We start from the raw sequence: 12,586 nt of genomic DNA on the forward strand, positions 1-12,586 counted from the left end.
TTCACATTACTAAAATTCATCTTAATATTTTAGTCCTTAATGTTCCGTTTGAGGTAGTATTTAGGCTGTTATTTATTTATTTATTTAGGCTGAGATTTATTTACATTGAGGTTTAAGCTACAGGTGGGTGTTTTGACCAAAACATCATATGAGAATTTTGCGGGGAAGAATCGTGATCTGAATTGCAATTCTAAATATATTCACAATTGTCCCACTTTGTTTAGGTCATATAAAGAAGAAAAATGGACATTGCACTTTTATGTATTTATTTAATGACCAGACAATATGTACAATTCCTCAAAAAACTAATCATTTGACAAATTAAGACTGTCTACAATATAAGATCATTAGATCACCCTCTTCTGTTTAAGCACAGTAACAATTGCAAGACACTGCTACCAAAATACCTGTTTTTAGTCAACATTATCCTGTCTGCAGCCAAAAAAATTCTGTATGAAGTAATTCAGTGAATTAACATTTAATTTCTTTTAGTAAACAGATGTTCCTTTTCTCTGCTGTTAGTCTATCATTTAGCTGTGTACACACAGAGCCTAATTACATTAAAAAAAAAAATCATCCAAAAACCCTTAAATCAGAGTAAATGATGGTCTGTCAGAGAGATTTCTCTTGTAGATGTCTCATGGATATAATAAGAATCATATGAATTTTCTTTTTGTATCAAGCTGCAAAAAAAGTTTGCAGTATGATGTGGATTTGCCTTACTTTACAGCACATTTCCTGCAATATAGTCTTGCTTTGCCAGCCTATTCTGTAGACCATACAGTCAGGTCCATAAATATTTTGACATTTACATAAATTTTAGCATTTCAGCTCTCTACACCACCCCAATGTATTAGAAATGAAACAATCAATATGTGCTTTAATTGCAGACTTTTGCATTGCATCTTTCTACTATGAGGGAAAAAACAGTGGCTGGTTTGTGTTTCTTTAAACCAATTACAGTCATCATGGATGGGGCCAAGCGAAGGATGCGGTTTGGTCTGTTGGAGCATTTGCATGCAGGTCAATGAGCACGGTGATTTAAATGGACAATCCATGACAAAAAACAAGCAAACCTGCCATACTGCAGGTTCAAAATCCTCTGCAGAACTTTGGTTTCAGTTTCATTTTGAGTGTGGTAGGTGACCGCCTGGAAGTTGCTGTTGTTTCCGGTGCCGAAGAAAATGGTAACGCATAGTGTAGGGAGGAGGAGAGTGCCAGCTGATTTTACTGGCCAGTAGCAGGCTTATACCCGCAACCTACAACCTTCAATCTACAGAAACTACCTGCAATGTGAATTGGAAATGCGCATATCATAGTGTCGATGCTGATACGATATATGGTTCACCCCTAGTTCATACTGTGATAAACCAATGAAAATGAATTTGAAAAACCTAGCAAAATCATTTGGAGTTTAGTAAGAGAGTCATTCAGTTAGCACTAATTGATCAGTGCCAAGTCTGTTCCTAATGACTTTGATTGGCAGCAATGACATTAACTTAAATCTATAACTCATTAAGCTGTGAGAGTAGCGTGCTAAAGCATTTTTTTTTTTTTTTTTTGCACACTGAAGCAAATAAAATGTGTCTTGCACTGGTATGAAACTAGTAAGATCCTCTCCGTTCTAAAACATCTATCATTGGAATTTTAATATAACCCTGATGAGGTGGAACAGAGCAGAGATGCACTGAAAGAGCAGTAGGTTGATGAATAGATGGGAGCTGCACGGATCCTGTCATCCTTTTTAATGTCATTACCACGGCACATCGCGGTCCAGTGCAAACATTACCCACCGTTACCCAATCACAGTTTGTCATATTTCTGCCTGTCTATCCATTTTCTCTTTGGAGGGTTTCTTTCCAAACTCGCCTACTACTGTCTTCATAATATGAAACCTACCTTTAACTTACCTTTCTGAAAGCAATTTGCATTTTAAACCTTTTTTTTTTTTTTTGCAAAAAGTGAAATAAATCTGTATTCACGTCTTTTAGTAACCTGCCAATTAAACCTGTCTAAATAGGAAATAAGAAAACACATTAACATGTCTTTTTCTCTTTGTAAGACATCTGTCATCATTGCTGGGTAACAAGTTTGACCATGGAGCAGAGAGTGTCATGCCCACACTGCTGAACCTTGTGCCCAACAGTGCCAAAGTCATGGCTACATCTGGGGTGGCTGCCATACGCCTCATTCTGAGGGTGAGAAATCTAAAATTTAGATTTTTGCTCTCTGCAAATATTTTCATACATTTCAACAACAGTCTGAATCTTCCTTGACACGAATAACTTGCAGTGCTGTTATGTATATTATCAGGTCACAGCAGTATCATCATATAAATAAAAACAATCTGTTGTACAAGAAATAATGCAACTTTACTTTTGTCCTTCCTTCCAGCATACACACTATCCACGTCTTATCCCCATCATCACCAGTAACTGCACCTCCAAATCAGTTGCAGTCAGACGGTAAGACGACCTTATTGAGTGCTACTACATATGAATAGGGCATCTCTTCATAAAGTGACTGCAGGTCAAAAATATAGGCAACACAATTGAAATTATTAGTATTTGTTCCTTGCTTTTCAGGAATGAATAGAATTTATTTTACATTAAGCACTGATTTGTTTTCCATACAACTGCTTCTACATGACATCATTGAAATACATTTATTTGTTTATTTGTTGCTTTTCATTTTCAGAAATTAATCTGTGGAATCTCTTTGAATGATCTGAACCCCAAGTAGTTTCTTGTTCATGCCACATTTTTACTCACTGTGGGCTGTTCTGTTTTGTCACTGTCATATAAAGTCCTGCACCTCTCTGGAAACAACACCAGCATTGTTAGAAGTAGGGAGAACTAAAATGCTGTTAGTGCAGTATAACTGTTGTAAGGGCCAGTTATAATACCATTAATCACAAAAAAGAAAAATAAAAGTTGAATTTCTTTGAATATTTATTTTTGAAAAAACTTGGAATCATCATGTCCCCACAGATGTTACCAGTTTGGGGGAAAAAATGGGACTCTACATGTGATAGATATTTTACTATGAACATTCAAATTTTTTTCCAAATATATCTCCTGTCTGCTCCGTATAACCTTAGCCTGCGTCATTCCCTGAATTTTTTTTTCTCATGACAGTTGGTTGCAGCTGAGGCACTAATGGCTTCTCACTTACATCAAGGAGCACAGATTTTTTTTATATTTACATGATCTGGTGCTAACTTTTTTTTCTTTTTAAAATTTTTAAATGAGTCTAAAGAATAGAGTAATTTTGATGAATGATTAAGATTTTATGCTTAGATTTGGTTAATTTTACAATCAAAATGGAAATTACATACGATTAGTTTAGGGACTGTTCACTGTTTCTGACTCTTTTCAAACCTACCAGTAGGTTTTGGGGTTCCTCTTCTTAAGTCATAGTTATGACTTGCTTCAATCACAGGATCTTGATAAGTTTAGCATGTTTGCATGTAGAGTTCTTAGTAATACCTTCTTTATACAGGTTTTGTTTCTGTGTGGAATGTCTCTGGTCATGCTTTTGCACATTGAGGATTTGTTCATGTAAAGTTTTTTCCATTTCCAGACGTTGCTATGAGTTTCTTGACCTTATGCTGCAGGAATGGCACACTAATACACTGGAAAGGTAAGCTCAGTATCTGCAGTTTTCTTCAGAACCACCAGAACAGCTGGAAAGCGTCAACTTTAGTTTCTGGACAAAATTGATAAAATGTATTTTTGTTTGGACAGAATGAATGTACAGTGAGTGCATTTTGTGGTGTTGGTGTAGTTGAGGGGATGCAGACATACTTCTTCCTCTCCTCTTATGTTGGCATTTGAGTTCGCAAACATTTGACTTAGCTAAGCATTGGCTCTGTGCACCACTGATTAGGCCCATTAATTTGATGAATCCTGAGAGAGCCGTCATTAAGACTCTCTATGGTAAGGCAACTTTCCATCCCTGTAACCATGACAACCACAGCAGAGACTTTAAAAAGCGTGCGAAAAACCCTGTGGGTGGTCACATTCCCTGTGGATCACCAGAGGAATAAAACCTGGAAGACACAGGAAAAAGAAAGGAAACAAATACCCTGAGAATTTTTGTATTCTTGCTTTTGATAATACATACCTTATTCATGAGTACTGCTGGATGTATCTTGACATTAGCTGTGTCCTCCTCACCATGTTTCCGTACTATCCCAGACATGTAGCTGTTCTGACTGAGACCATCAAGAAAGGCATACACGATGCAGACTCCGAGGCCAGGTCCATTGCAAGAAAGTAAGTGTTCCTTATTGGTTTTGCAGTTATTCTTTTTTTATGGCTTTGTTTATAAGAAAAACAAAGATTCCTAATTTTATTTACCCTTTATCTGTAGGTGTTACTGGGGTTTCCATGGTCACTACAGCCGGGAAGCAGAGCATCTGTTCCAGGCGCTGGAGTCCACTTACCAGAAGGCCCTCCAGTCCCACCTGAAGAGCTCTGACAGCATTGTGTCTCTACCTCAGTCTGACCGTTCCTCGTCATCCTCACAGGAGAGTCTCAAGTAAGAAACACAGTCCTTTTCTAGGAAACTAAGTTTTCTGCTTTTGTTCTTGTTCTTTTCACCATTTTTTCACATTATTCTTCACTTTGTTTCCTCTTTCCTTCCCTCCTCATTGATGTGTCTCTAAGATTCATCCACCTTCCATTGCCCTCTTATATTTCTCCTTGCTGTCCTATGTCGTACTTTTTTCTGTAACCTCAAAACTTTAGCATATAAATGTGATTTTAATAATTGATAGAAAACCACTAACACATCTGTTTTGTTGAATATGATTAAAAAATATAAATTACTGTCAAATGGGCATCAGACGACTGAGAGCACAAAATTCTTGAATGGATTGCTATCATTTACCCTGTTTATAGATTCCCTACAGAGCATGTTTTCTAATGACCTCATACTCAGTCCATTAGGACTGCAGCTGTTGTGGTCACCAGTATTTGTATTACAGGAGGTGAGCTCACTTTTCATTTCAGATTCTTTCCTTTTTTACAGGAAACTCAGTGTTTCATTCACGACTAATGACCAATAACTGGCAACTAACATATTAAACAGAACTCTAAACCCAACTGGTGTAAGTTCTGTAAAGGAACATGTTGTACTGTACATGTAGCATTTATTATGAATAATTAAATTGCATTCTAATGCACTGAATCCAGATGTATTACATAAATAATTCTATATAAATTGACTTGACATGAAATCTAAGAAGGCTCTTGCTTTTTGTCTTTTTTTTTTTTAGCCGACCACTGTCTGTGAAGAGTGTCATTGGAGGGAGCATAACTAGGAGTAAGTCACTTTTTATTCTATTCTTTGGTGAGGTATGTATATGGAGTATATCTGACTTATGGTGAAGTTGATACACAGGCTGCAATTGAAAGTGTTCAGGTGAAAATTCAGAATTCATTCACCTTGTGAATGCATGCTTGAGCAGACCTTGTATACATGCTGTCCCACACAGTGCTAAACCAGATCTCACTGGTTAAAATAACATGAGATGCAGTTCACAAATTGCTTTGAAAATGTATATGAATAGCAGTTACAAGTTTGGTGTGTTAGGGCTTCACAGTCGGCTTTTGCTGTTGTCACAAATGTTGCTGCATAGTGCTAGTGGGTGTGAACTCACTTACTTGAGTGGATATGAACAACAAAAAAACAGATGTAACTTATTCATTTTGCACCTGTAATAAACTATATGACAGTGTCAGTTTATGTCTCATCTATGTGCTGTTCCAGGTAAGCTAGTGGGCACCAGGGTGTCAACTACACCAGGTTCCCTCCAGCGCTCCCGTAGTGATATTGATGTAAATGCCGCCTCCAGCGCCAAGTCACGTCTTTCCACTGTTCCTGCCTCCTCACCATTCGGCACTGCAGCTGCCCTCCCCCCAGGATCCTACGCCTCATTAGGTAACCCATCAGTCATCTCCCTCTAATCTTTTAAAGGCCTAAAGACACACCTGCATGGCAAGAACAAGCACGACTTTTTATTATTCAGCACAACAGTAACAGTACTATAGCTAACCTTGACTGAACAAAAGACAGAAATTAAGAAACACTGCAGTGTTAAATGTTAAGTGTCACTGTCTACAGTAGTTTAGCAAAGCTTAGTTAACTAGGCATTTTCTCAATGGCTGACTCAAGTGGTTATTATTCAGTGTCTCCTGCCATTGTGAAATATTAAAACATTTTCTCCTGTAATCACTGGCTTTTATGGACCTGACTGGGAAGATTAACGACGACTGATGTTGTCATTAGACTGTTCTGTCAACAGGAACTGTTTAAATCCTACGCTGACAAATTTGACAAATTGATTTGATGAGGCTGAGTGGCCCCTTAGTGTGATGAAAAGCCATGAAACTTCTTAAGGATGTTTTCACTGCCATGTTAAGCTAATGGGAGATGTTTAAGTCGCCCCCTGCCAATAGGTCTGAAATTTACAATAATCATTTTCCCATGCAGAAACTCCTCTTCCTCGTTTGTTCTTCTCCAATGGCTCCGTGGCTCAATAATGACCATTACTAATAATGAGTCCCTTTGCTCACCCGCTCATTCTTGTTCCTGCTTCAATTGCTACTAATGTCTTCCTCTATACCTCTTCTCCCACTCTCTGCTGCACTGTCTATCTTAAATGCCCAAAAGATGGTACTCCCGGTAAAAGCGATGGTAAGAATTGTGTGTCTGTGTGCTTGTTTGTATTTGTGCAGCTGCACAGAGTACAAGGAAGTGGAGATGTATGAGTGTGTCTCTTGTGTCAGATGTCACAGACTTACATGTTTACATTTTCTCTTCATCCGTGGTCTTTTCCTCTCTTTATCCCCCAAGTGGTCTTCAGTTATGTGGAACTCTGCATGGACTGCTTGCATGGATTTCCTCCTCTTACTGTAAACCTAACAACTGTATCCATCAACTGTGTGACTTACACAGCGATTAAATCCAATGTTGCTGTTTTGTACAAGGGCTGTTTTTATTTCAGAGGAAATTTTGTTTTCTACTTTCTTTTTTTGGTGTTTCTCAAAAATTGGTGTACTACTATAATAGATGGTGCATTATAAGGTGTCATAACTAAATAGGTGCCAAATTGACATCCTGTGTCCTCAGGGTTGCTACATCTTGTCCTGTTGAATTTACAAGACAAAGGCACAAGAAAAATAACAATCATTCTGTTCTGTGATACAGTTTCATGCTACAGATTCTACTTTCTTTGTTATCCACAGTACAAATCAGCTGTCAGCTTTTAGGATGCCCAAAAAAAAGAGAATGGTCTGGGAGGCAAACACAGTTGATAGTGATGCAGTTGAAACTGAACAGTAGATCAGGTATAGTTAGAATCTGGTCAGTCTTGATAAAATGATGAGAAGATAATGTGCACAATCTCGACCTCAAAGAGGCATTTTTGTAGCTTGCTATGTAATTCTGTCAACACATTCAAAGCACTATTTTTGACTTGTTTTGTAACAGCCTACATTAGAAATAATAGTTGAAATGGCCTTTACCAGCAACTTACCATAAAATCCTCTAAAGAACTCGCAGTTTTGCTCATCGCAGCAGTCTTCATTTGTATCGCACTTTGCATTTTATGATGGAGAATTAGAAGTGAGAGTGATTAGAAACTTGTTAGTCAAAAACAAATGTTTTTCAAAGTATTCTTTTCTGTAAAGGTCCTGATGGTTGTCTTGCTAAGTACTAATTAGCCAGTAACATTTGTGTCACTTTTAACAAGGCTTCAAGTACAAACTGCATGCAGTTGCATCAACAGATAGGCATGCACAAGTGACAAAAATTTGAATTGTTTGAAGCTCTTTAGGGAAGGTTTTTCCAACATTACAGCACCACTATTGAACCACAAACATCAAAGATAGCGCCAAAGATAAACTGAATGTCAAAGTCACAATCCACTTTTCTCATTCAGTTTGGTCAACAGTGTTACATGAAATGCAATAAAAATATCCACTAATAAATCTTTCATGCAATGATGACAGTGTCTCAAAGAGGTCAGATTAGTGAGACTCATGAATAATGAATATGATTCAGGGTTTAACCATGTGTGAACAGGAACTGAAGTTCAGTTTGCTGCTTCCAGCAGTTTATAGGAGTCTTCCCTCTGAGTTTATTAGCAGGATTACAGCAGTGGGATCCATGTGAGCATCTACAAACAGAGAGAGTTGTGGACGTCAGACAACAGGAGCAATTTCATTTATTACTTGGAATTAGAAAAAATCCCCCACACGCAGACAGAATTGATCAGGATCTAACAGTATTTCATTTCAAGTTGTGTGTGCTTACTGTGATGGAGTTGCTTGTCCTATATGACAAAGACCTTCTGAGTTGGTTTACTTTGATATGTTAAATTTTGATGCCTCGCTGGGAAAATGTTCTGTACGTGGTATGTTTCTGCCTTAAAAACAAGTTAGCTTGCTGCTATTTTACACTTCACCTAATAGACACCTGCAGCCAGAAAGCTAGCATTTAAGCTTGCTGCTTAGCATTACCATGGAATTACAAGGACGATTAATGTTGAAGTTTTTTCTCCTCATCCTGTGAAGTTGTACATAAATAAAAATGTCAGAGTATTTGCAGTTGCAGGTTCTTTTCAAGCATAACATATGGGTAGCTGCAAAGGATATTTAATGTTTGTCCTTCTTCACACCTGGATCAAAAAAATTGCAAATATTTCTTATGGTGTACTTTCATACATGAAAGTAAACCATCGTTTTTCGTGTATTTGCTAATACCAGCACGACCTTGCTTACAGGGCATATAACAGTAAATTTGGCTCAGTTTTCAGTTAAAAACAAACACTGAGAATTATTCGCAAATACTGATAGACCCATGCTTGTCTGTTTTCCCCTCCATGTTTCCAATGGTGGCGTTCCTTCATTCAGGTCTTCTTCATTCTGTCTCCCCAGACTTTTCTTCTCCAGCATCTGTGTCCAGGGTTGGGTTGATCAATAACAAATCATTCATATCTACTGAACGTATCCCTCTGCTTTTCTTCCCTTCCCTCTCTTGCTCCTTTCCTTTTCATCCAGGTCGTGTTCGCACAAGGAGACAAAGCTCGGGCAGTGTAGGAGGAGCCAATACATCAGTTGTGGACAGCAGGGGGCGAAGCAGGGCCAAAGTGGTCTCCCAGTCCCAGCGTACGTGCACACCCTTCTCACAATTTTCAAACAGTAAAGTTAAATAAAAATTCAGCTTTTCATAGCTATAATTGAGCATACTGCATACAGATCTGTATTGTCATATTACAGTGTTATCATTGTGTGCTTTGGCTTTGAGATCACATTTGCTGTTTGTTGTGTGTGTCTGTGATCTTTCAGTATTCTGAAAAATACTGCCCATCACTTACAAATCTTGTCTATGTGTGTGTGCGTGCATCCATGCATGCACAGTATGTATATATGTATACCGTATACGTGTATGTTTTGGTATCTCTACATATTCTTGAGATCTGTGAGTGATCAGTACACAGCTAACGGGTCCACAGCCACCCAGAGTGCATGCTAAGTAAAAACCAATAAACATAATCCCTTCTGTCTCATTTTGACCGTTCTCGATCTCCACCCTGTCCTGCCTATTGCTTCCATCACCCAGGATCCAGATCAGCCAATCCCATCAGTGGTAAGGTCTGAGCTTCATCCAATCACAAGCCAGATGCCTCATCCCTTTGTCTGCTCTATTAGCACACAGAGCACGTCTTTTTGTAGCCTTGTGCATTGGTTCCCCACGTAGTTGGAAATGTTTGCCATGTTTGTCAGCCGTTTTGTTGTCTTCTTTTCCATTGTTGAAGCATTGTACGTTCTCACTGGTGACTGGTGCCACAGTAAATGTCTACCCACAGCATAGTTAGTTAGAACATGGATCCACCCACCTCACACTGCAGTATTTAGGATGTATTTGATTGTTTAAAGACTCTAATTTTCTGTGTAATTCTGTTGTGTCACTAAAACAGTGTTCATTCACCTTTAAATATTGGTGACATACAGTAGGTTTAAACTTGAAGTACAATAATACTCTCTAATATGATAAATTGTCTCTTATGTTACTGCCAGTCTCCACAGCTTGTGAGATTTGACTGAACAGTTTATGTTATTAAAGATCCATTACCTGACCCTTATCCCATTCTGTGTCACACCCTGAATATTGTTTAACAATGGTATGTATTTTTTGTGTGTGTTGGTCTTTTCCCTCTCGACAGCTGGCAGTCGCTCCAGCTCACCAGGAAAGCTTCTTGGGCACAGCAGTTATGGGCGGATTCCTCGTGTCACGGCATCAGCCTCCACTACGCCAGCGGATAAGCGCAGCAGGATCCCTCGCAGCCAAGGTTGCAGCCGAGAGACCAGCCCCAGCAGGCTCGGCCTTGGTAAGGCCAGGACTCAGACACATAGCACTCACACAAGTCAGTGTCTTCTGCAGAAACAAGCTGTGAGTCTGAATGCCTACTGCTTAGACGATTCAAATCTGGATTTTTGAATTGCTATGAAAGCCAAAAGAATTTGTGCATCACATTGTTCCTATTATTTGATGCTCCAAACAATAACAACGCTCACTGTTTTGGCAAAGCTACCTTTATTTAGTTTATTATTTTGGCATATGGAGTAAAACAAGAAATTGAAACACATGGATGTCACACAGTGTTTTGACATGCTGTGCAGTATTGACCCCTGTATGAACATATGTGATAAGTGTGATGAATGAAACTGGACTTTCCTCTTTGAACTTCCTGATAGAGATAAAAGTTGTTTCTGCTGTGTCTTTGAAGTACTGCAGCGCTTACATTTTCTGTAACTTTGACCATCAACTTTGCACATGGTAGCACAGAAAAACATTTCTGTCATTTCTTTTCAGTCAGAACACATCACAACATCATCTGTATTTATGGTGGTCTTCACTTTGAGTTCTATTTTTATCACTTATGCCTTTTGTCCTCACATATTTGTTGCGGTGTATGGTTAGTTAAGAGATAGCTGTCGATCTGGGTGTTGTTGTAGATGGCATGAAATAATGTATGCCCAATAGTAGGGCTGCCACAAACGACGCGTCGACGAATCGCCTGAGCACGATACGTCATCAAAAGCGGACGTGAGCGCGCAATGCAATCACCGTCCGAGTGGAGCGCGGAACACGCATGGACATCCGCGCTGTATCGTGCATATATAGTATATGCATATATTATATATGCACAATACAGCGTGGACATCCGCGTTTACGATACAGCGCGGACATCCGCGCCGCATCGTGCATATACTATATATGCACGATACAGCGCGGATGTCCATGCGTGTTCCGCGCTCCACTCGGACGGTGATTTCTGTTGCATTGCGCGCTCACTTCCGCTTTTGATGACGTATCGTGCTCAGGCGATTCGTCGACGCGTCGTTTGTGGCAGCCCTACCCAATAGATAGTTATGTAAAACTGAGCTTGAAATATCATAGTAAAGAATACAATCATTTGGTAGTCATTAGCATTAAAATTCAAAAGAGTGGCCGGCTATTGTTGGTCAGAAACCCAGTGCCATATGACTGTCCAGCTCTACAAACCTAGCATGTGGTGCAGATGTCAGGCAGTCATATCTTACCTGACTATCTGATTCAACATGCTTGCCTCATTGGTCTTCTTTAATGGACATACTCTACTGTTCAAAAATTTGGGGTCACCCAGGCAATTTAATGTTTTCCATGAAAACTCACATTTTATTCATGTGCTAACATATTGCACAAAGGTTTTCAAATCATCAGTTAGCCTTTCAACACGATTAACTAACACAGTGTACCGTTGGAACACAGGAGTGATGGTTGCTGGAGATAGGCCTCTATTCCCCTATGTAGATATTCCATTAAAAATCAAGCATTTCCAGCTAGAATAGTCATTTACCACATTAACAGTGTCTAGACTGGATTTCTGATTCATATAATGTTATCGTTATTGGAAAAAAAAGTTTTTTCTTTCAAAAATAAGGACATTCCTAAGTGAACCCAAACTTTTGAACGGTAGTGTACGTGGCTTGTACCTCTTCTGAGTGTTGTTAAAAAATAGCTTTAGGAAAAGGAATTTTTAAATTTTTCTGATGACTTGCAGAACCTGTAGTTTCATTTAAAATGTCTGTAGTTGAAAGTTTATTCATATTCACAGGTTTGTTATGGTAAGAAGATATCATTCGTAATCAATCAATCAATCAATCAATCAAGATTTATTTATAGAGCACTTTACAACACTCAAAGGTGACCAAAGTGCTTTCCAGGTAAAATCAAACAATAAAATTAGAATAGTTTTTTTAAACACAAAATGTTTTATGTGTTACATTTACATATCATATAAGTTTTCAAACCAGTAATGTTTTTTTTTTTTTAAATTTGTCTAATGTATAATGTTTCTCACAAATTAACAGTCAAGAGCTTGGGTTGATCTTTGACGTGTGACTATCTAACCATAACTAGCAGTGTGCTGTTTGACCAACTTTCTCACTCAGACTGCGCTTAGCCACTGCTGCTTTCTCTGTTTTACTGTTTGCTATTTTCTTTACTCACTTTATTTTCATTCTTCTATCTC

At 38.5% G+C, this 12,586-nt stretch overlaps 1 protein-coding gene across 42 annotated transcripts in view; it reads left to right on the forward strand.

The window, feature by feature from the left end:
* Nucleotides 1-12,586, forward strand: part of clasp1a (cytoplasmic linker associated protein 1a) — a 104,102-nt gene that overhangs the window by 66,400 nt on the left and 25,116 nt on the right. For 18 of the 42 annotated variants that reach the window (XM_055015479.1, XM_055015484.1, XM_055015494.1 and 15 more), the window contains 11 exons: nucleotides 2,063-2,198; nucleotides 2,395-2,465; nucleotides 3,583-3,642; nucleotides 4,200-4,277; nucleotides 4,375-4,542; nucleotides 5,282-5,328; nucleotides 5,776-5,946; nucleotides 6,679-6,702; nucleotides 9,069-9,176; nucleotides 9,631-9,657; nucleotides 10,235-10,399. In XM_055015479.1, the coding sequence (XP_054871454.1) occupies nucleotides 2,063-2,198; nucleotides 2,395-2,465; nucleotides 3,583-3,642; nucleotides 4,200-4,277; nucleotides 4,375-4,542; nucleotides 5,282-5,328; nucleotides 5,776-5,946; nucleotides 6,679-6,702; nucleotides 9,069-9,176; nucleotides 9,631-9,657; nucleotides 10,235-10,399 (1,055 nt within the window). The remainder of the gene's footprint in view (nucleotides 1-2,062; nucleotides 2,199-2,394; nucleotides 2,466-3,582; nucleotides 3,643-4,199; nucleotides 4,278-4,374; nucleotides 4,543-5,281; nucleotides 5,329-5,775; nucleotides 5,947-6,678; nucleotides 6,703-9,068; nucleotides 9,177-9,630; nucleotides 9,658-10,234; nucleotides 10,400-12,586) is intronic. The other 24 variants (XM_055015482.1, XM_055015487.1, XM_055015504.1 and 21 more) reach the window with 3 other exon arrangements.

Source organism: Amphiprion ocellaris, chromosome 11, assembly GCF_022539595.1.
Source record: "Amphiprion ocellaris isolate individual 3 ecotype Okinawa chromosome 11, ASM2253959v1, whole genome shotgun sequence".
NCBI lineage: Eukaryota > Metazoa > Chordata > Actinopteri > Pomacentridae > Amphiprion > Amphiprion ocellaris.